At 36.8% G+C, this 25,519-nt stretch overlaps 1 protein-coding gene across 1 annotated transcript in view; it reads right to left on the bottom strand.

The window, feature by feature from the left end:
* LMNB1 (lamin B1) overlaps positions 1-25,519 on the bottom strand; it is a 45,293-nt gene that overhangs the window by 12,765 nt on the left and 7,009 nt on the right. Inside the window, exons 2-7 of the mRNA XM_010971779.3 lie at positions 10,802-10,958; positions 10,022-10,147; positions 6,413-6,583; positions 4,869-4,994; positions 1,299-1,519; positions 278-503 (exon numbers count right to left, since the gene is read on the bottom strand). Coding sequence (XP_010970081.3) covers positions 278-503; positions 1,299-1,519; positions 4,869-4,994; positions 6,413-6,583; positions 10,022-10,147; positions 10,802-10,958 — 1,027 coding nt within the window. The remainder of the gene's footprint in view (positions 1-277; positions 504-1,298; positions 1,520-4,868; positions 4,995-6,412; positions 6,584-10,021; positions 10,148-10,801; positions 10,959-25,519) is intronic.

Here is a 25,519-nt window from a genome sequence, read left to right as displayed (position 1 = left end):
ACGAAGGCCACGGTGACAAAATGATCAGGTGTGAAAAAAAACTCCGGCTCGGTAAAGAAGGGCTCATGAATAAAATCTTTACACCACTAAGTGCACCATCCCTCCACCTCCTCTTTGAATTTATACTTCATTTCATGAATTTAAGTAAAAAGGAGAGGGAAACTCTTATTTCATGAAGACCACTGAATCCAAATAAAGGCTGAGGAGTTATTTCAATTGCAAGACTGTCCACCAATCAGCAAAGCCTCATTGGGAAAAGACGGATCTGTGTTTTCACCTGTTCAGAAGTGTTCTTCAAGCGGATAAACTTCCCATCAACATCTATCTCTTCAATGCAGACATTCCCAGTGGCTGAAGCGGAATGAGAGATGCTGACACTACTACTGGCCTCGGACTCCTCCACATCCACTCTCTTCCTCTTTCCTCTAGTTGTGCGCACACTGCGACTGGAGGACGCGCGTGATACCGTCACACGGGAAGAAGGGCTGGGAGAGAGCTTCAATCTATATGGAAGGAGTAACACATTCCACTTAGGAACACATATGCCCTTTCTACCTTAAAAAAAAGCTAGCAACATTCTGCACACACTTTATTAAAAACAATTAGTGACAATCTGTTAGACAAAGCCAATGGGCATCTTAAAGAAGAGAAACTTATTTGTGCCATAATGCCCACTATCAATTTTCTTTTAAAAAAACAATTATTTGAATGTTTTATCTTATATTCTATTGAATATAACCATGATGCAGGAAGTCTGGAAAACTGGGCAGTTGGTGTGAACATCTCATCTACCACCACTCTCTCACACCACTGCTGTATTTAGTATACTTTCCTTAGTTTTTTCATACTTGAATTTTCTTTTTACAAAATTATAATCACAATGTATGCAATAATGAAATTAAATAGCTTTTTATTCTAAATCAGATACTTTCCCTTGGGAAATTTTTTCTTAAAAAAGGTGTGAAAGAATTTATATACTAACTACATATGAAAAGTAAGTGTAACATTTCTTTCCGCAAATCTGGTATTATGCAACATATTATCAAAGTATTTAAAATCTCAAAGGAAAGACTCTATCCTGACAGAGTCCAGCATTTAAAGTACTAATAATAAGACTGAACATCTTCTGTTGCTGAGGTAGAAGTATGATTTATAACTACTTACCTTTACACCTAGGTATTAAAAGAAGTGAGAAAATATTTGAAGCTGCCTTAATTGTTAAAAAAAGAATCTTATTTCCTTTTCTTTAAATAGAAAGGGTAGGGGCAAAAAGTAGACTTTGAGGTAAGGTTACTTACCTCTCTTCTTCACCTTCTAAGAGTTTCCTATAAGCACTGATTTCCATGTCCAGGGCTAACTTCACATCAAGAAGTTGTTCATAATCGTTCAGCTGCTGCTGCATCTGATCCCGTATTTCCGCCATCTCTCTCTCTTTGTCAGACAGCATGCGGCGAGAGTTGTCTCTCTCTTTAGCAAGCAAGTCCTCCAACTCTTGAATCCTCTCCAAACATGCTCTAGACTTAAGATTCAAGGGAACACATTTACTTTCTAGGAACATTCCAACATTAGCACAAGGCAGCTATTTCAGACCATTTCCTGGGCTGGAATAAACAGAACCTTAAGCAACCTTTAACATGAGAATTCAAGAAGACTGGTATTAAGAAATTAAAAACCAAAATTCCTCCAATACAAAATATAGCCTTCAGGAAAGTTTTGTCTTATAACACTAGAAAAAGATATATTCATCAAATGTGTCATAAATATACCTATAATTTTTCTTTATTTGGCCAAATAAAACAAAAATTTAAGCTTTGGTTTTAGTAAAAAGTCAAGTGTGGCTCCCCTACAGACCTCTTTAGCTCAAAAGTATAAAGGAACAAAAGCAAAAAATTAAACAATAGAAAACTCATTGATGGAAGAAACTTAAGGGTAGTGCAGGTATCTTACAGAGAACTTCTGGAGTGATTCAGAAATTGGAGGAAAGGGGTTCTCATTATCCCTTTAGGACTGCTGTGCTCTCCTACGCTCAGTCAGTGCACAAAAATTATGATACAGTGTAGTCTGTATATATTATTACAAACACAGAAACTTCACATTCAGTATGAAAAAAAAAGCTACACCAGAAGGTTCATCTTAGAAACCTTGTGATTCACTAGGTAATTATTCTTCTGCATTTCTCCAAGACACAATTCATCCCAGTAACCTCAGGAAATGACAAAGGTAATCCACTCAAAAAGACTGATGTATAGCTGAGGCCCTTAAATCACAAGTACCTGTGCATCAAAGCAGGAGAGAAAGGGCACATACTGTGCGTGCAAGTTAAATCTGAAAGGCTAAAGATAAAACAAAGGAGCTCTACACTGTGCAGAAATGCTACACTCTAGTTAGTGAATTTATTTCTCACAGGGGTATGGGTTAAAAAATTTGAAACTGCTTTACTTGGATACTGGGGGTGAACAAATAAGTAAATGAGACGGTAGAAATCATGTTTCTCACTCTCAGAAAGTGAAGTCACAGGTAAGCAAGGAAGGAAGCCTAAGTGAACCCAGTGATACAGGGTTAGAGACATCTGCATAAACTCCTGGTTACCTTAATATAAATACAAGAAGACAGACATACAATTATAGACAAATGTGTAAAAACATGGGTTCACATACACACATTTAATTACCTAGCTCTGCCTGCAAGCAGGCTAGAAGCAATGATATCCCAATACCAGTGAGCATATTCAGTGCCCAGATCTTAATTTCTAGACACCACTCTCCAATAAAAAGACCCAGAGCTCCTTGGAGAAATAGCTGATTCTAGTGCTGGAGCAGGGAAAATACAAGATGAGCCTAGAGGATCTTACAGAACCAGAAAGTAAAGAAGTGCTCAAAAACAGGAGAGACATGGTAACCAATTTGACAGATCTGCTTATGGCCAAAGATGGAACAATCAGAGCTAATAAAATAATGTAGAATTCGATTACAACCCAAATTATATATAAAAAATATTTCCACGACTCCATACTGATATAAACGAATGAATAAATAAATATACAAATAGGGGAAGAAGAGATGTATTTTACCAAAAAATTCCATTTAATCAAGTTAAATACTATCTTCAAGATGTGGAGTTTAATTCCTGCTGGACTTAGTGACTTGCTTCCCATGAAGAGTATGGAAAGGAAAAAACAGTAATCTGACAGTGGAGAAAACTGGCAAACATTTAACCAATGATGAAGGTTAACATCACAAAAGATGTCACGTGTATGTCATGTAATTCCTGATACGATGACACAAGGGCACTTAATCCATGACCCCAGTCTGATCATGAGAAAAGCACCAGACAAACTGATATCGGGGGACAGTCTACAAGATACCTGGCCAGTTCCCCTCAAGACTGTCAAGGTCATGAAAAACAAAGCCTAGGGAGACATGTGGTATCCCGAAACAGAAAAATGACAGTAACAAAAAATCTGGTAAAATCCAAACAGTCTAGGATCTAGTTAACAGTAATGTACCAATGTCAGTGTCTTGGTTTTGAGAAATGTTCCATGATTACCTAATGACGCTAACAATGGGGAAAACTGGGTGAAGGATATAGGGGAGCTGTCTGTACCAGCTTTCCAACTTTTCTGTAAATCTGGAGTTATGTCAAAGTAAAAAGGTTATTTAAAAAATAGTTAACCAATCAATTAAAGTCCAGAGACATTATCAGAAGCAGGCATTCACCTTAAGAATGATGCCAAACAAAATCCTGCCTGAGAGCACTTGCATTTAACTGCATTTGCAAAAACCAGGCTATAAACTGAGAAATCCATTTCTTCCCTCTGAGGCTGCTACCATATTTATTATTTTAAAATATTTTCTAGGTCAGCATTTTAAGGGCTATGTCAATTTTAAGTAAAACTAAAGAAGTACTTCACTAACATGAGTCACATAACCAAAAAAGGAAGTTCTATGGCTCAACAGTCAGCATGATGAAACTGACAAGACTCAACAACAAATAATACTGAGTGAGATACACAATAGGAAAAATCGAGAGGGCTTTTTTCTTTTTTAAGATCTTACTAAAGCTAAAGTTTATCAACCAAAGAAGATATCCCTCAAGATATATTATCACAAAATCTGATACCAGCAATGAATAGATGAAAGGATGACCCCCACACCACACCCTGACAGAGAAATGTACAACTATTCTGGCTGGAGGAGGTGTTTCCTTCCTATTTCCTAAGGAGTCAGCTCCTCAAAACCCCCAGGGCTCTGCCTAACGTTTAAAGACCACTAACTTCAGGTTTGAAGTTAACCAAAAAATCTGCAATGATGGGAACATAACAGGTGTGCCAGTGAATGTATTAGACACTAAATTCTTAGCTAATATGAAAACTGATGCTACTTCCGAAGATACGACTATTGTGAGCACTGAGAGAATCTGTCTAAACACAAAGATTTACCATGCACAAAGAATTTCTGCAGGTCTTTCTTCATTATAGCTCTAAATGTGATGGACATTGGGAGGAGCACTGTGTGGAGATGAGGCTGCTGGAGGGGTCAGAAACCATGGGTCCAGGGGTAATTCCAAGGAATGAACGAGCAGATCACTCCCTCAAGGGCAACTCCCGTAGCTCTGGGTCTATTAAGCTTAATCTATTAAGTTTATATCTATTAGCTTCATCTATTAAGTTAGGAGTAACAGGCTCTGCTCAGAGGATGCTTATACAATGTGAAATGAAAAAATCTGGGGAGCACTGTGAAACCAGAATGCAGGAAAATATTATCCTCTCTGAAAACTGATTTCAGGCAGAGCAAAGCAGGTAGACTACCATGATGAAGGTGGCCTTCAAGTTCAACTCAGATTCTTCTTAGGGCAAGATGCTTACTTACCTCTTTCTGTAGATTAGAAAGCTGAGAGGAGAGGCTCTCAATTCTCATACGACTTTCCATCAGTTCTTCCCTGGCACTGTTGACAGTGGAAGTATTCATCTCTGAAGATAGTCGGGCATTCTCAAGCTAAAAAAAGAAGCAGACCATAGTCTGTCTCATCTAGTGACTTAGAACAAACAAATGAGAAAGTATGATTCATCTCAAGGCATTTCATTTCAAACTTAAGCCCTGCCAGTAACTAGTTGATGAAACAGGAAAAGCATCATGAAGTTTGCTGACGTGGTATGAATTACCTTAAAAGTCTTTCTGCATTTTCAGCTCAATTCCCAATGTAGGAGCTTTAACAAAGCTAATATACTTGGGTCTTTACCCAAAGTTTAGTGCTCCATATTTCATCATTGTATCTCTAATGTCTCTGAAGTGCAGAAGCAATTTAACTGTACTGATATTTGTAGGAAAAGAAGCATCACATACCCCTAACCCACTAAATCTGATACAGAATATAAAGCAGTGAGCAGAAAGTACTAATTTAGAGATTATTTCAAACAGAATAGAAACACTTCCTTTCAGAAGCAAAAAAATAGCTCCTCTGGTAGAAGCAACATCCCATTCCTCCAAATGCTCACAACATGCGTCTCAGTCATGTTTTTATGTAAGTCGTCTCTTCCCTGGCTCTCTCTGTGGCCACAGCCTATGTGATCGACCGATTTTGACTTTGGCTCTTTCACTGCCCAGCTCAATGGCCAGCACTGAGTAGGTGCTGAATAACTCAATGTAGAGTTTAAAAGACCTCTCCCTCTCACCAGCCAATACTACTTCATAAAAGGGATTAAAGGCAACATGAACAGTTTGAGGCCATGCAATGGAAATTATTTTCCACACCTCTATGACCTTAATTTCCTAAATCTTCCACTAACTTTTTAATCAAATCATGTAACATTTAACACTGGGGTAAAATCAATTTTTTATTTAGGAAAGCCTATACCAATGATTTGATAAAATTTTACATGGTCTCCTAATATAAGAAGGAAGTTTCTATAGTCTTTTTTTTTTTTTAATAAATAGTGGCAGAGGAAGAAGCATCAGAAACTGCCCATTTGGCCTTTGTTCAAAAAAGCCCAAGGTGCGGTGGTCACAATCTATGTACAATAATGACACAGAAGTCAGAACTAGATGCAGCCCGACATTCCTCTACTGTTAAACAGACATGTGGGACAGAAAGATCAGTACTTGCTATTGGAAGAACAGTTCTTTTCAGATGGCTGGGGTTTAATCAATAGGACTTGACACGAATCATCAATGGGACAAAAAGACAAACCTTACCTCTGATAAAACTGGAATAACCGTGCTTTCTTTGAATAATTTCTAGTAACATTAACTTTATAAAAAAAACCGCCTTAAAAATTTCACTTTCAATATTCATGGCAACTAGGGGAATTCATTTAAGAAAACTAGAGCAAGCCAAACATCAAGTCACGTTCTCAGGGAGACTGGGAAACAACGGCCGCAAGCGTGTAAAGCCATCGTCGGCAGAGTCTGCTCACTTTGGCGTGGTAAGTCTGCTCCAGCTCTTCCTTGTACAGCTTCACTTGGGCATCGTGCTGCTCTCTCATCTCATGAAGGGCTTGAGCCAGCTTGTACTCGTACTCAATCTGACGCCCAGAATCCACTTCTACCAAGCGAGTTTCATGCTTCCTTCTGGTCTCATTTATCTCCTAGGGAGGAAAATGACATAAAGCCAAGTTACTTATCACGGCTACACTGGTACAAGTCTGAGTGACATCAGAGTCACCTGAAGTGACAGAGTCACCTGAAGTCACACACCAACCTCTTCATGTTTGTCCTAGGGCAGCCATGTGAACAGACACTTTTTTGCCTTCATTTTCAAATGAGAAGATTTTGGGGATGGAATTAATGACAGAAATGGTAGCATCTTGAGCCCTAGGAATTTTACATTTCTTTTCAGTAACATAGCTATTTATTTCTCGAAAGGCAGGAAATGGCTGGAAGACTTACTAAAGTCCTATGCATCATGAACAACTAGGTACATTGAATAGTATGTAATTATTTTTCTAAATGGTTGTACTGATGATACTAAGGACACCTTTGTAAAAAATCCACAAGTTAAACTTATGAGTAAGGACAACTTTAGCTAGATTTATGCATAATAAAACTTTTCTTAGACATACTAAGATGCAGTAGGCAGAGCAAGCTAATCTACATGACTGATCCTAACATCTGGTGGTGCTAAGGTACCAACATCAACTGACATGGAATCTTATTAGCAGTATTACTTTGCTATCTCAAGTACATACGAAAATTCCTTATTAAAGAACAGAAATAGGAGAGATAATCCTTCAGTTAGTTTTAAGGAACTATCCAAAACTAGAATGGCTAGGAACAGAAGTCCAAGAACAAAATTTCCACTCCAGCTTCTAGCTCTGAAAAAAGATGTCTGTAATGGTAATAATTAAAGAGGCCACAAGAGGGGGCTATAACAAGAATTTATCTCCGTTTCATTTTACTGCATGAAGCTTTTCTATGCATTTCCTCATCCTCCTCTTAATTTGAGGAAGGTGCACTTGATACAATCAGAAAACCAGGGTTCAAATTCCAGTTCTGCTATTAAACGCCAAGGGCTCACATCCACTTACTGAATACTGGTATTTAAATCATGAGTTATGATATTTAAATCATGAAAACATGCAAATAAAAGGTTTAGTTCAACAAATACTGAGCACCTACTAATACTGAGCACCTACTAATGATTTTGCCCTTTGTCTACCTCCCTTCCTCTTATTCCTGTTTTTCTCCTTCCTCTTTCTTGCCTCTTAACTGTTCATAGTAAGAAACTTAGGTATATTTATTGAATAGAACTTTATCTCTTATGTAAAAAAATGAGGAATGTTTTAAATTCATTCTCAGAAAGGCAAAAACCAAAAATTAAAAGCTGCTACCCAAACAACCTAAAAATATTAAATTAATTTTACTGGTGCCTTTTTTCATTTGTTATTTTATATTGAATCAGTGACGTTTAAAGATGCAGGAGTCCACCAGCATCAAAATTAACAGGAGACCACAATTTTAACAAAACAAAACAAAAAAGTAAGTCAACTTAATGTAAAAACACCTCAAATTATAAGCAAAACTGCAGTTAACAACTATAGGATAGCATTCACTATAGTTTATAAGCTTTCAAATTCAATACTACACTTTGATCCTCACCACTCGCTGGAAGAAAAAAGAGCAGGTACTGGTATTTCATTTTTAAAGAAATTGACTCAAGAATTGTTCAGAGACTGACTGCTTGTCCAGTAACTGCACTTTGCCCCCACAATTGCTAGTTTAATACTATATTGTCATAAAAATGATCAAATTTCTATTTATATTACTTTCTCTCCAATTAAAATTTTTAAGAACTTTTCAACAAATTCCTATTTTAAAAATCATTGTTAGCCATTGTTTTCAAAATTATATTACTTTTAAGAACATTAAGTATTTAACTGCATGTTCTCCAACATGGGTGAATTCCAACCCTCTTCAATTTTGAGAAAATATACATTCCCCTTTCTGCAAATGTATTACAGTATAATTCTTTTTGGGCAACAGTTGCTACCTTCACCTCCCAAGCCTTGACCACAGAAGTTAAGGCATGTAAATGGTATTTTAAAATATATATACAGACTCACAGACATAGAAAACAAAATTGTGGTTACCAGAGAGGAAAGGCAGGGTGGGTAAATTAGGAGTTTGGGATTTGCAGATAATAATTACTATATATAAAATAGATAAACAGCAAGGTCCTACTGTATGACACAGGGAACTATATTCAATATCCTGTAGTAACCTATAATCAAAATTAAAAAGAATATGAAAAGGAATGTATTTATATGTATGTATAACTGAAACATTATGCTGTACACAAGAATTTGACACAACATTGTAAACTGATCATACTTTAAAAAAAAAAAAAAACACCTCTGGGGAAACAAGTGAATACTGTGGAAATGTACCGTCTTCTTGCCTTGGGAGTTCGGCCAGAAAGCTGTATGTATGGGTTTTGTTTTTAATAAAGCAGTAAAGGTTTACTTTTTACCAACTTCTGTGTGTGTGAAGATGTATTTGTTCAAAATTTAAGAAAAGAATAAACCTGTCGGTGTACAAACAAACAAACAAACAAAATACATACAGACTCACAGACATAGGAAACAAAACTGTGGTTATGGGGGGGGTGGGTGTGGAGGGATAAAGTGGGAGTTCAGGATTTGTAGATAGTAACTACTCTGTATGAAACAGATCAACAGCAAGTTCCTACAGTATAGCACGGGGAACTATATTCAATACTTGTAACAGCCTATAATGAAAAAGAATATAAAAAGGAATATATATATGTATAACTGAATAACTATGCTGTACACTAGAAATTAACACATTATAAACTGACTATATTTCAATCAAAAAATAAAATTAAAAATATATACATAACTATAAATGCTGTGGGTAGGCAGCCCCTCAATGGTATTCACCCTCCATGTGATCCCCCTTCCAGTATACCATGGTTGGTCTGTGATGGGGAGTGACGGTGTATCACTTTGGGATTAGGTTACAGAAGGTAATAGGGCCTGCCCTGCGCTCTCTCATCACTCACTTTTGAGGGCAGCCGTATCATGAGCAGCTCTGCAGAGAAGCCCAGGCTGAACTGACACCTCCGGCCAATAGCCTGTACATGAACTCTGAAGCAGTTCCCCCAGCCCAGGCTGAAAGTCTGACTGCAACCTCATGAGAGACCCTGAAACAACTATCCAGTTAAGCAGCTCTCAGATTCCTGACCTTCAGAAACTATGAGATAATAAAAGGTCTGTGGTTTTAAGTTACTAAATTTTGAAGTAATTTGCTAGGCAGCAACAGATTACAAATACAAATGCTTATAGAGGTCGACAGTAATTAACTGCTATGGCCAAGCGTTTATAAGTTAGATGAAGTAAAATCATATCCGCTTACCATAGCAGCCTGCATTCTTACATGCAGCCTTTTAGCAGCAATGCCGTAAATAATCTGTCTACAAAAATTTTCCCATTTTTCACACATATCGTTATAATAAAGTCTTCTGGGATCCCCCCGTTCCTTAAAAAAGTAGAATTATATATAGTTACCTCCTCATACATGTTTTTACGGAACTCCAAGTCCTCAGTAAGGCTCTGACAGCGATTCTCCAAATCCACTTTAAGTAAAGTTTCATCTGCTAACTGTTTTTTGGCAGCAGCTAAAGAGGCTTCCAACTAATATAAGGAAAAAGAATTAATGAAAATTACACAGCAATCAGTTAGTAATGAACTTAATAGATACCTATGGATTGAATCAAATCAAGTATTATAATTTCTATGTATTTGTCAACATATGAGAGTCTCTCATGATAATCTTTACCACAGGAATGTGGGTTCAACTACTAGTCCCACCCACAGAGTACTACATCAAAACACCTCTCAAATTTCATAAATGGCAACAGGGAATGAACAGAAACCTATGACTTACATTTCAAAACTCAAACCAACGATTTTAGCTACCACTTTCATTTTTTCCCGTGTGCAGAGCACCATTATGACACCTTCTCTCTTCTTACCTCGCATTTTGGTACAATAATGAAATAGGCTGTGAGAGCAAGAAACAGAGTGAGCATAAGCACAACAGAGAGGAAGGGCAGCAACAAGATCTGCATAACCCAGACACAACGGCAGAGAGGTGGGGATGCTTTAGATAGCTAGCTCAAGACTCTGGAGTTAAACCACCCCCCAAAATAAACAAATTTTTCAAAATAAAAAAACATAAAATAAACTATATACACACATGCACGCGCGCGCACACACAATCAATCAATCAAGACAGATAGGGTAATTAACCTGCCAAATATGGCTCAAGGGCAGAGTTTCCCTTACCTGGGCAATCTGATCCTTCAGATCCTCCAAATCACTTTCTAAACTTTTTTTATCACCAAGCGCAGTAGCCAGAGCTGCATCTTTTGAATTCAGAGCTGCTTCGTATTCTCGAAGCTTGATCTGGGCTCCATTAAGATCAGATTCTTTCTTAGCATAACTGTAAGATATTTGAAAAAGTATAAGACATCAAATAATACCCCTGACTTGAGGCCTTCTCCCACCCTGCTTAAGGGGGAAACAAGAGAAGAGGCAGTTTAAAGGCAGGCTACCATAACCTACTAAAATTACAGGAGCAGTTCCAGAGCGCTATGTCCAGAGTTTTGGGTAGATAATAACTTTCTCTTTCAATGATTCCCCTCCCCTGATTATGAATGACTGTAGGTCTAAGAAGTCCACTGATTCAATGTACCAGAACCCTGGTTGTCTTTGAGGGAGAACATAAGCCTTCTTTGTTCTTTAAGGAGGTACTTACATGTTTCACTAAGAAAAGACATTTTTTAAGAAATGGAAATTTGTTATTTTTAAATACAAGGAATATCATCAACCAAGATGTACAGGAGACATAAATCAAGATACATGAGATTAAATAAATGAAAATGAAAAGTTACTTTAAAATGTAATGTTTTAACTTGATGATATACATACAGAAACTCCCTGGACATTACCTAAGAACTAAATGACCCCAAGTTTGCAAGCAGTTTTCCATTTCTTACGTAAGAGGAGATTTTAAGATTTCCTTAACTACAAATAAGGGTCTTCCTAGTATTTTGAAGATAGCATATTTTTTTCAGTTTATACTATTAACTGCCCAAAATGAAGTTTGAATTAAGGTTTCTTTTACTTCTAAATATTTCTATCATATGGAATTCTACATTATGAAACTAAGGTTCCTTAGGATATATCCTGTCAAATAATTATAAAGATCAGTATTTTTAAAATCCAAATAATTCCATTATTAAGTAGTGACATGGAAAAGTCTTAATAATATCAAAATTCACAATACTTATTCTTTCAAACTACTATTATAGAAGAATATTTCTACTACTAATGTTTGAGAGTAGGCCAAGAGAGGAATCGTTACTTAATAGAAATTTAAAATATTGTAATATTATAATAAAATGAAGAAAAAACTATCCAAAGGATAAGCACGTATGATTTAAAGAGAAGGATAAGCATATATCATTTAAATTTTAGTAGTACTCAGTTCTTACTCATTTTGGTACTATAAAACAACCATACACACACACAAAATCCCAGCAGTCATATCATAAGTTTTTTCTTTAGTCCTGTATTTTTAAAAACCACAAGATGGCAGCCTTTCACCAAAGACTTGCTTAGGAAGGGAAAATAAAATCAACCATTCAAAAAAAAATCCCATAGAGTCATTAACTTAAAATAAAAATGTCTAGTTCATACAAGTGCTGGGTCCAAAAGCTGGAATCTCCATAGAAGGGAATCAATGTTCACGCAGGAGCTATTACTTTATCCCACTATATAAATTACCAGAGCTGGCTGGCAGAGATAGGCATCGTAATACATACGGTTTTAAAACAAGATCTTATTTTATATTTAAAACAAGATCTTATTTTATAGAGTATTACACAATATTTATAAAAGCTACTGACTCAAAATTACTTTAAGTTACAAAAATTCTACGGCATGTCTGTCTAATATTTAAGTCTCAGATCATAATGTGGTTCTCAATGTGGTACCTCAAGGCAGGAGAGTGAAACTGCAAATAACCCATCAAGAAGGATACTGAATTAAAAAAAAAAAAACAATTTTACACGCCACTGCATGTATAGTGTGTTTAATTTCACTGACTTAATGGACAATAACACATGTCATGATTCCAAAGTCAGAACACTATAGCACAAGTGTAAGATACTGTACAATGTCTTATGGAGTACAGGAAATATGAGAAGCCAAAAATTAGGAGAGTGCACCTAAGTGACTAGAATATGGTGATCTCTTCAACAAAAATCAAGACCAGGTAAGACAAGGGCTAGCAGGAATGAGTAGGACATGCTATTATCCTGTAGTAGGTACCGAGCCATCCAATGGTACCAGCTGAAAGTTGATGTCAAGTACTTAGTCACTTATACTGCTGTTACTCTGTAAAAATATAAATTGTTCCATTATAAATTTTTTCTTCAATCTGTAACTTTAATATTACTGAACAAATTAGGGAGATATAAATCAGAAGTTGGAAATGCGCTTAAAATTACAAATGAAAACTAACCCCTTATATGCCCTTGGTGGAGGGAAGACAGTTGAATACTACCTCTGGCACCCTGCACGTACTTATAATGCACTTACCATACCGATCCTATTTGTGGATGTACTTTGCTACCTCAAGAGACTGAGAACTCTTGGAGGGCAAAGGCCATGACTTATTCCTGTATCTACTACATAGACAACTTGTAGACAAATGAGTGTTTTGGAAATTGTTAAAAGAAACTTCCCCATACATTACGCCAAAAAACCTACTTGGCTTTTTTAATGCTATGTAAAAATATGTCTTTTCCTAAAAGAAAGAAAAAGCTGACACTTCTATAATCTATAAAATTCATGTTCTTAGGGGTCATCCCTATCACCCTGCCAATTCCCAAGGCTAGATGGATCATGGAAAAAATTCTTAAGCTTACACTCAAGTCTCCATCTGATAAGAAGCCACAAATCAATGAGTTTTATATGTCATATGAACACAGTAACAGGGACACACTGGGGCCAGGTAACAAGATAACAACTTGAACAGAACTGTTGTCACAGTTTTCTAATTGTATTATTATTTTTCATTCATTAAAAATAATACAGGAAGACTTGGGCCAATTATCAACACATGGTCAAAGTGTAGAATCCTGCAAAATTGATATTGTAAAGCATACACGCATGAACTAGCTGTAGCCATCACCGAAGCACAGGGTGACATCTGACAAGGCTCCAGAACAAAGAGTAATTTAGACAGGAATCCAAAGTTACCACTGTCACTTAAGCTGTCACTTAAGGGGCTGACGGGCATTTTTCTTTGCCTGCATTTCCTATCTGGAACTTGTTCGGTAACTGACCTGCCTACTCCTACCTCCATGTAAGGAGACCTTCCCATGTTTTCATTTAAACTCAGTATGTGTATCTAACGCTACAAATTTGCACACTGCTGAATGTAAGTCAGGAAACACACTCATTTAATGTAGATGTTTACATAAGAACCAAAACTTTTAACTGCAGCCAGGAAGAAGATTTTACAAAATGTAGTCGACACTCTATTCTAATAATCAAGAATTTCCTCCTTTAATAAAATTAGTTTTCATTTCAAGTAACCTTGAATTTCAGACATAGCAAGCAACCAAGTGTAATTAAATATCTGACCATTAAAAAAAAATCAGCTGGAATGGATATATTTACATTTCTGTTAACTTTCTATAGCAGTCACTTAAGAGTAACAGACACAGCTTCAGTGATAAAGAGTCGATGTACTTCCCCAACAGAACCTAGTACCATTAACAATCTGGGACCTGTCCCTATAATCTCCTGAGACCTGTAGGACTAAACTAAATGCAATTCGTTACTTGGCCCTTCCTGAATCAGTCCTGACCACCTCTGACCAGCAATACCACTGTACTTCACTGCTTCAATCACCGTGCTTTTTCAACCTACAACTCTCTGAACTTGACTTGTTTTAGGATCATTTCAACCATGGCTTCTGCACTGAACTACTTGGCTCTGGAATTCAGTGTCTGCTTGCTTAGGTCTCTGCACTACCAAGGGGTGACTCAAATCTCCTTCCTTGGTATCCTTCATTTTTCTAAGTACCCTACTCCAGACTAGTCCCCACGCCAGACTAGTCCCACCAATAAGGAAATAGAGATTAGAAAATGCAACCAATTACAGGACCACTGGAAAATGAATGCTCAACAGAGCTCCTAGGGGAAATGCATCATTACTAGGTAGTAACCGTACTGCACACTTTAGATAAAGTCATACCACATACATGTAACACACAGAAAATCACCTAAGACCTTACATAAGTATATAATAACTACCTGAAAATGAATTAGTAATCATATTGTAATTATAACACTTGAAAAATCAGATTGACCACTTAAACAGGGAACAAAGAATTAGTGTGAAACAGAAATTAAGAAGCAAAACTAGAGGGACAAATACATACTTAGAACATAATCTGAAACTCATTACAGAACAGTTTTAATTAGTCAGGTATTGGCAAATTATTGCCCTGCTGTTAACATTTCACTGCTCAGTTTATGCCATACAGGTCAGTTTATATCACAGATGCTCAGCTGAATGAATTGTCTAGTCTGACTAACAACATAACCACAAAAGTCCCTGAATGCACCTTCTCTAAATCACCCAGTATGTACCCATGAACAAAGAATCCATGTTCATTTTCAGGGCAGGATCCATATACATGCTTGAATTTGGTTTCCTTTTTCTACAAGTGCCATTAATTTTCACTATTTTCTCAAGTACTTCTGTCCCTGTTATTTGATTCTCATATACAGAAATATAAATACAAAGCGTCACATTAAGCAATTCAAAATAAGAGACCTAAATTATAAGATGGTCTCTTAAAGGATGGAATAATCACATATCCAGGAAGAGGTATACAAAATTCATTTCTGGATATTAAATGGCATTTCCATGAAATTTACCAAAGATTATTATACTGCATGTATACAATAGACTAGAGCAAGAATTTGTGTTCACTAAATGCTTGCTAAATAAGTAAAGTCTGTTGGAGATGTGTATTCTTAGGGAAAAATTCATCCAAGGTATAATATTGATAGATTTAAGAATATAGACTTTTAAAAGCTATATATATGAAAAAACAAACAAACGTTCATGTTTCTAAAGATAAAAATTAGAAATGTAAGTACCTGGATTTTTTAAATTATTGCCTTCACATATCAGACATAACAGCTTACAGAAACCAAAAAGGGACTACTCTCAAGTAAGTTTTAAATTCCACTCATTTTATAGCAAAATACTAGGCAACTCACTGGATGTTTAGATCACTTCTTAGCAATTCTGAGAAGCTATTATACATTGTCAGGTTTGTCTTACACAAGAGTAGATACTCAACAAACAAGAGTGAGAATTTTCCCTTATTTATAATCTCCTAGGTGGAAATGAAACTATCAAGGAACATGAAAGACCAACAAAAAGAACTCCATGCCAATGACACCCTTTCTCTGCCTGTGTCCAGCTACCTTTCTTAACTCAGCATTCATCACCAACATTTCACTTCAGGATCATTCTTATTTAAAAAAACAAATAAATTACAGGGGATGAAAGGGAAAAGCCATTTCATTTTTCACCTGCAATCAGAAAACACAACAGAAAACATTCTTTATAAAATTATTTCTTATCATACCCACAAAACAAAGATTTTTAAATCCCCCAAAATAGACCCACCCTACATGGAGACCAGGCCAATCAGGCCCAGCTGTTGGAGCTCTGCGTTAATGTATGGTAAGGTTCTTCTGAACAGCTGTCTCATAGCAGCTGAACACCACTCAACACTAGTGTAGTTATTCAAGTGACTATCAAATAATCCAGCATCTGAGGCTTTTCTTCATACCCTGAGTTCAGAATCAACATGCCTTTTATTATCCAGCCACCGTCCAGACTTTTGAGGAAAAAGAAACTTTATTTTGAATTTAATGTACAGGTTATTAATATGCCCAAACAAAAACTTTCTCTCCTGAAACTAAGTAATCTATCTAATAGTAACAGACTCAAACTGCATATTAAATGTGTTTGCCCCAACATTCATTCATCATCTTCAATACTGTCCTCAAAGCATCTCCCCTTCCAAAGGGAGAAGAGATGTGATCCACAATATTTCTACCGAGGAAAATGAATGAACCTCTCTGCAATTAAAATAAACATAATTTAATACACAAAAATCTCCAGAAAGTCATGTGATCACTATTTCCAACAACAAGGGTCTCCTCTGGCACAAGCAAAAAGACTAAAATGCTTTTGCACAACCTCAAAAGCTTCAATGGGTAATTTCTGGTGGTAATTAAATTCTGCTACGTATTCAATAAACTGAGCAGTCAACAAATTAGTAACAACCCAACCAAAATCAGGCAAACCCTAATTGCAATCGGATTAAAATTAGGAAAAATACTAAATTAAAACTGACACTGGATCACAGAACCATTTATTTGAACAAGAGATCCATTCACACAAACAGACACAGGAGTGGGGAGAGGACACATACAGTTTACATCCTAACAAAAAAAATGACTTACTAGGGAAAAGAACCACCAAGAATCACAACTTTGTTACATATGTCAGTTCACTGATTTGGGTGTGAGGAAATCAGCAATGAACAAAATATACCAAGCCCCTGATCTTAAGGGACATTCTAGTGGGGGGAGGCACACAATAAACAAATACATATACGGCAGGAGTAATTAGTACGTTGAAGGAAAATAAATCATTATAAAGAGTTAGAGAAGGAAGGGGAGGATGATCATTTTATATCATGTGGTCAAAAAGAGACTGATTTTATGCCAACAGCCATTTTTCAAGTCAGAAAATCACCTTCAAACCCAGATTTTATCCAGTAATAGAACTGAGAAGACTTGAAGACATTGATACTGGATGCTCTTAATGAAATGATTCCACCGTTACACTACAATGAAGCTTAGTAAAGAAGCCCCACTCATGAATAGAGTTCCCGCCAGATTTTTAGAGCCCTACTTCCGAATACAGAGGACACACAACAGTCAATAGACCTCTGAGAAAAACTCTCATTGTAAATTGACTTACCCAACGTCCATTCCACCCTTCTAGTTGTGCTTTCTTAATCTGAAAAGCTTAAAACTACATTTGCCAGAATCTCTTGCAGCTAGGATTCTGGATGCAAATTAGGTAATGTAACTAATACATTTATAAGCAATATGAAAAAAGGAAGTATCATGGGGCCACCTTCCTGGTTTTTGTGGTAATTTTTCTGCTGACAAGCAGAGTCATTAAAACCTGAAGTTTTTTTGTCCTCCTGTCAATATCACACACATTAATTACTATAGTAAATTTTGGCATCACGAACTGAGTCCTCCAATTTTGTTCTTCTTCAAGACTGTTTTGGCTATTCTGGATATCATGCACTTCCATATAAATTTTAGGCTCAGCTTGTCAACTTCTGCAAAAGAGGCAGCTGTGGTTCTTATAGAGATTACAATGAATCTATGGGTCAATTTGGGGAGAATTGGCATCTTAACAATATTAGGTCTTCTAATCCATGAATATGGGGTATCTTTCCACTTATTTAAGTCTCCTTTAATTTCTTTCAACAATGTTTTGTGGTTCTCAGTGCACAAATCTTGTACTTCATAAGTATTTCACTGTCTTTGATGCTATTGAAAATGAAAAAGTGTGCAGTGTTTGTTTAGAGAAATACAATCAAGTTCTGTATATTGCTCTCATATCCTGAAAACTTGCTGAACTTGTTTATTAGCTTTCAACGGTATTTAGATTTTGTTTTAGTTTTTGGGTTTTTTTTTTTACAGATTTTCTAAGAAATCATTTCACTTGCAAACAGAGATACATGTGATCCTTGAACATACTGAGTTTTACCTACAAGGGTCCACTTAAATGCATATTTTTTTCCTATAGTAAACACTACAGTGCTACATGATCTGCGTTATTTGCATAGAGGGCTGACTGCAATTCATATATGGATTTTTAACTGTGCAGAGGGTCGGTGCCCCCAAGTTCCACATTGTTCAAGGATCTGCGTAGGTGTTTTACTACTTCTTTTCTGATCTGAATGCCTTTTATTTTTCTTGCCTAATTGCCCTAGCCAGTACCTCCAGTACAATGTTGTATTTAAGTGGTAAAGAGTGGGCAATCCTGTCTTATTTCTGATTTAAGGGAGAAAGTAGCCAATCTTTACCATTAAGAATGATGTTAGCTATAGGTTTTTCACAGATACCTTTTACTAAGTCAAAAAGTTCCTTTTTATCCCTCATTTAAATATTTTTATCATGAAAGGGTGGTATGTTTTGTCAAATGCTTTTTCTTCCTCTATTGGTATGCTCAAATGGTATTTGTCCCTCAACCTATTAATATGGTATATTACACTGTTGACTTTTGTAGACTGAATAAGCCTTGCATTGCCAGGATAAATCTCACTTGGTGATGGTGTAAAATCCTTTTACATGTTGGTAGGTTTGGCTTGCCAGCATTTTTACACCTATATTCATAAAGGATATTGGTCTGTAAAGTTTTTCTGAAACAATGTTCCAAGTCCATTCTCCAGTTTTTGGGTGTCATGAGGCAGTTGTTCTTACAATAATAGAAGTGGCAGCTTCCTGGTCCTGAATTAAAACTATTCACGGTTTTTTTTTAATTCAGTGGTTCCAGTGGTGGCCTCAGACGTAAAAGTTCCCAAAGAAGGTCAGTTCTACAGTGTTCTAGGTATTGTTCCTGCTTCTCTGGCCCTTCTGATAACTTTTTATAAGCACCTACATTCCATATTGTTTTCCTTTCTGCTTAAAATATCTATTGGTTTCCATTCCCTGCACTGACAGATACAAAGAACTAAACAATCAGAAAATGAAATTAACTTGGAACAAATAGGAACTATGAAGAAAAACTGAGGCTTCTGAAAAGATAAAAGAAACCACTGCATCAGTGAAACTGAACAAGATCAGGATGCTATAAGGAAACATCAAGAGAATAAAAAGAAGCTATCAGAAATTTAAAATATGGTAGCAAAAACTGGAAAATAAAATTGAGAACATTTAACAGAGAAAAAAAATTAAAGATAAGAAAACTAAACATCAATTTAAGAGGTCCAACATTTGAATAACAGGAGTCTTAGAAAGTAATAAAAGGAGGAAATCATCAATAAAACAATGTAAGAAAAGTCTCCAAGAACTGAAGGACATGAATTTCCAGACTGGAAAATTCCCACCAAATGACTAGCACAATGGATGAAAAAAGAGATTCACACCAAGGAACATCCTTGTGAAATTTAAGAACTAAGCCACAAAGATCCTACAAGTTTTTAACTTTTCACAATTAGTACTTATTAGCAACAACAAAAGCTAGAAAACTGTAGAGCATGCCTTCAAACTCCTGATGAAATGGTCTTCAAAACTTACAACTCTATGCCCAAACTATCAACGCTTATGCAATGCAACTAGACTAGAAAAGAGCAGACTCCAAATGATATTCCTTTAATAAGATAAAACTAACAGAAAGCCTCCTGATTCAGAATGACTTGGTGTTTTAACAACTGGTATCTACTTTCTTTATAATTAGACAAAACTAAGTAAGTTGGAAAACACTACTTTCACAAATAATCAAAAGGGAAGAAAAACAAACTATAGTATACTACGGAGTTCTGCTGGGGATTATGTTCTTAAGAGTATATGCATTTCTCTTATAACACAATACAAGTGTTCCTGAAAACTCTTACAATCTGTACACATTAAAAATAAAAAAGAATGGGAAAAATAAGGTTGGAACAAACAACTCAATGCAGCCTTGTAACCAGAGAATCAGCAGTAACATAACTATAATTAGTACCCCAGGAGATGACTTGGACAATGCAGGTAGTCAGCTTAGTGTGGCAAGAGCTGCCTCAGGAGATGCTCGGAGATGCACATTAGGCAGCCATGCTGGCTTGCAGGAGCTGAGACAATAGAGATAGAAGCGGACTCTGAACACAGTACCAGCAAAGGGTGCACCTCTCTAGGGGAGGGACCCAGGGTGCAGGCACTCCTATAATTTTCTTAAAATAGAGCTGAATAGGAGCTGAGGGCTTTCTTTTCCTCTGAACTCTACTCTCGATATTCTGGCTTCCCTTTACTAGGACAACCTCAGAGTGCAATGATACAATTTCTCTACTTACCAGTCACACATAAGCAAATTGGTGTACAGAAGTATCTGCAGTCGAGTATCCTGAATTAATACTTTATATACCAAAACTGGTCCAAACTAACCTCAACCAAAATGTAACGGGAGGATATGATGAAAAATACATTGTGTTATGGAGAACAAAACAAAAAACTCAATTCCTCATCTCCCATAGCACAAAGTCAACAATACATCAAGATAAATACCAAAGAAGCAGTGAAAACAGTTGAAGGTAATTTTTTTATGAAAAGACTTAGAAATCTCTGAGTCCTTAAAATAGGTACACATATACAAGTTGCTGGACAATCACAGGTTTTTTTTCCCCCAAGGCTCATATTAGAAAAACCTGATACCAAAGATTTCCCTAAGAAATGAATAGAGTGGACATCTGAGGGATTAGGAGGAGTCAACCCAATGATGAGTGAAATCCAGATAAAGGAAACCACACATGTAAGGGCCCTATTAAGAGGGAGCATGGTAAACAGGACTAAATAAAACATTTTGCAGTTGGGTAAGAGAGAGCAAGACCAAGGACAGTGTGAGTTGAAGCTGGAGAATCAGACAGCAACCGGCTCACACAATGAAGAACTAACTCTTAGGAAAGATGACCATTACGTCCAAGTTTGTCCAGGGCAATTTCCATTTATGTCAGCTGTCCCAGCATAAATATTAATAGCTCTTTCTTTCACACATAGAAGTATCACTCTTTGGATGCTGAATTGCATGGTCACCCTACTATTAGGCAATACCAAGGATTTTATTCCTTGTACCTAGATGCAACTACCTTAGAAACTACTTAAAGTGTTTTATGCAAAGGCAGTGAAGCGACCACCTTTTATTAGTGCAGAATCTTAGAGGGATGTTTCCATACCCTATCTAACGTTTTGTTACATAGACATCGAGTAAGAATCTACTTTAAATTGACCTTTAAGAATGTCTTGTTCCTTTCACATCAAACATTCTTTGTGACCTAAACTCATGATCTTCATTCCCACTCCTTCCTTAATTATGGTCAGTGGCTTTGACCCCACTGCCCTTTACCAGCATTAGACGCACCTCACAGTCAACAATAAGCTCCCAGAAACCAGTCAATGGATACTTTTTTGGCCTTATCAAACCAAGTGAGTACTAGCATTCCTTCGTAAATCTCCTCCATCCATGACTCAATTCTTGTCCTACCGCTCTGGCTATTCCTTACCACCTTCATTGTGGGTTTTCCACCCTCTACTTAGTCCTCACATGTAGGTGTTTTCCATGTCTCTGACTTTGCCCCTCTTCTCTTTTCTCTCTACCCCCAAATATCATCCATGCTCCAAAAACTCTATTTCTAATCAAGCCTCTCTTCAGAGCTCCAGAGAAACACTCCAAATTGCCAGCTGACATCTCCACCTAGAAGTCCAAAAAACACCACTAACTCACTAATGCCACTAATTCACCACTAACTCTGAGTAGGGGCCTCCAAATCTGTTCCTTCCCTACTAATCTCTGTTAAGAGTAACACTATGTCCCTAGGTACCCATGCATGAAAGCAGTCACCCCAGATTCCATTCTCCCTGATCTCCCACATTCTTAATTCCACCTTCTGCCCTTTCCTATTGCCTATCTCAATTCAAGGGGTATCTCATTATTCCCTAAGTGTTCTTACTAGTGTTACCTCTACTCTTTTTCTTCCACACAAAAGCCAGACTGATCTGTCACTCTTCTGTCTGAAATTCTTGAGGTTCCTCATTACTTAAAAATCCAACCCTCCCCCACCACATATTAACATACATACATATGGCTCTGGTCAGATAAACTATTTGTCCTTTGGGACAACACCTCTCTTAATGTTTTGCATTTAGAAGCCAACTCCTACTTACCTCCCAACACTCAACTCAGATTTCATTGCCTCCCCAGTTTCCCTGGGATGTCTCTCAAAACTTTGTAAGACTCTTACTCTGCCTTGGGTGGTAGGTAGCCCCTTCCTCCACAGCACCAGTGGATACTGCTATCATAGTACGTATTACACTGTATCAGTGTACAGCAGTTACAGGATCACAATACTGTACTGTTTCTGTCTTCCTCACTAGACTGTAAGCAACCTGGTAACAGAGACAAAGCGTCCCATCTCCCTATTACCAGCATCTGAGTCAAGGCCTGCCATTATAGTACTGTAACAGAGAACACATCTGACCCCATATTGGATTTGTTTCTTTTACTTTAACCTTTGTATTCTACTGTTTTTGCTATAAGTTAATCACTAAAGGAATGTTGCCTATTTACATAAGGGCCCATCTCCAGGCAGGAACTCTGCCTCCCATACCTAAGTGTTAAGCTAAAATACCTTTGTTTAAGTCACAGGAAACATCCTGACCAGGCCCACCTGTGAATGGCTACAGGAAAGAAATTAATACATCCCATCCAGAGTCAGTTCGGAACCAGGAAATATTTGCAACAATTTCTTGCCTTTTTTTACTCTACCTCCTCACCTTCCACTCTGTTCTATTAAAGAAACTAGCATCAAAACTCCAGCAAGATGTTTCTTTGGGACACTAATCCACCATCTTCTTGGCTTGCTGGCTTTCCAAATAGTCACTATTTCCGGCCCCAACAACTCCTCTCGATTTAATGACCTGTTGTGTGATGGTAGTATGAGTCTGGACTCAGTACGTGTTCCACAAATGTGTGCTGAATAAAAAAAACGAATATTTCTGTCGTGAGTATTAAAGACTTATTTAGAGATTTTATTTTCTTTTAAAGTTATTATTAAGGCACAGGGTCAAGTAGGAAAGTAGCTTTTCAATAAGGAAGAAAAAACAAAAGAAGTCTCTTTCAGTAATTCATTTTCACCCTTTCCTTATTAGCAAATAAAGCCCTCAGTATTTCAAACAGTTGCCTCAGTTACTGCACCCTCCTGACAAAATAAAAGCTATCTCAACTATCACTGTGAAAATCTTACATCTAGTACCATTTCCAAAAGTAGCACCCAAAGGAACTTGATGAAAGTCAACTGTCTTATGTTAAGACTTCAACTCCAAGAATAGATGACGGTACTCCATGAGCCTGCTTCAGGTCAGTATTATATGATGGGATCCATACAAAAATCCTATAACAAGGCTAGAAGATGGAGCTGAGATCTGTTTTAGCTCTGCCATTTATATGCTAATTTGTCCCAGCAAAATACTTAATCTCTCTGAGCCTCAGTTTCTTCTCTCAACAAACAGGGTTATCATAAGACTTAAGACAGTGTCTGTAAAGCATCTAGTAGAGTACCTGGCGAACACAATAAGCATGAAAGAAATGTTAGCTCTTTTTGTCCTGCATCTTGCACAAGTATTCTCATCTCTCTAGGTTTCAGTGTCTGAATCTACAAAACAAGCTGGTTAGATCAGATGATCCAAAACCCCTCCTAGCAGTAAAACTGCTATAATTCTATCTATGATCAATAAATGCAAATGAAATAAAGACAAAAAAATTAGATTTAAAAAGGACCAAGTAACCATATTAGCTAGGGAAAGTGTTATCATCTAGGACTACAGCAAAGATATCAGCAGTGGGGGAGGGTACAGCTCAGTGGTAGAGTGCATGCTTAGCACGTGCAAGGTCCTGGGTTCAATCCCTAGTACCTCCGTTAATAAATAAACGAATAAACCTAATTACTCCCTCAAAAAAATAGACCAAAAAAAAAAAAGACATCAGCAGAAACCTAAGATTATGACCCAAATGTGGATCTTTTTATTCCTTTATGCTAGCAACATAAGCATAACAATAAAAACAATCAAGAACTAGAAAGAACCTCCAGAAATTAAAAATAAAAAACTCCCCCAAACAGGAAATGGACACTCATCTGCTGTTAGCAGCATCAAAAATTGGCAAAGTTGTAATTATCTAAGCAATGGTCAACATTTTACCAGTAAGTTAGTTAATATTTAACCATTAAGTTAACCAGGAGGAAAAATCTGATACTGTCAGCAAGAAAAAAGGATAATCGTGACCCTCTATGGCCTTTAGGAAATTAGGTATATACAGTCACTGCAAAGCCAACATCTTTGGTCACAGCAAACTAAGTGGCCCATAAAGGTTGTTGACATATCTTCAAAATGATGATACAGCACATTTACTGACATGTAAAGAAGTTCACAAAGTAATGTAGCATGAAAAGTTACATATCAGTATTTATCATGAACGCATTTTTGTTAGTAATACGGATATGCACAGAAAAACTTCAGAGCTCTAATTCATGGAACTAAGGGTGACTTTTATTTTCTTCTTGGTGTTTATCTGTATTTTCTAATTTTCCATAATGAACATACAATTTTTTGAGTAACACCAAAAAAGTTTTTTAAAATTCTCCAAATGTAACAGCCAAAACACAATCCCCTTTATCAGGGAGATACACTCGGGGCGGGGGGTGGGGGGAAGCGGGGGAAGAAGTTAAAAACTCCGATTAGGAAACTTCCTTGGATCCCAGAATGACTGGGAATTTCAGTTAGGGTCCCATCACCCAACTGACATTTAACATTCATTCTCGCAGTGCATGAACTAGACCGACAGTGATGATATACAAGTCTAAAGATCCCTAACCCAGAAATACCTGTGGTGAAGTCACCTGGACAAATGAAAAGAACAAGCATAATAATATGAGAAGGAAAAAAAGAGATTCAGAGACATATTTTTATAGTACTTTATCTTTCATTCTGTGTATTTACTTCCTTGAATCTGGGTACACCAAAAGATTACCTAGTCTAATCTCCTATTTAAATGAACAACTCCAAAAAGATTATCTTGCTCTACCAAACATCCTTTGAAAGCATGGGAAGGAAGTGCCAAGACTGTTTA

The sequence above is a fragment of the Camelus bactrianus genome, chromosome 3 (genome assembly GCF_048773025.1).
Source record: "Camelus bactrianus isolate YW-2024 breed Bactrian camel chromosome 3, ASM4877302v1, whole genome shotgun sequence".
NCBI lineage: Eukaryota > Metazoa > Chordata > Mammalia > Artiodactyla > Camelidae > Camelus > Camelus bactrianus.
The sequence above is the reverse complement of the archived record's forward strand: the minus strand, read 5'-3'. Positions and strand labels throughout refer to the sequence as shown.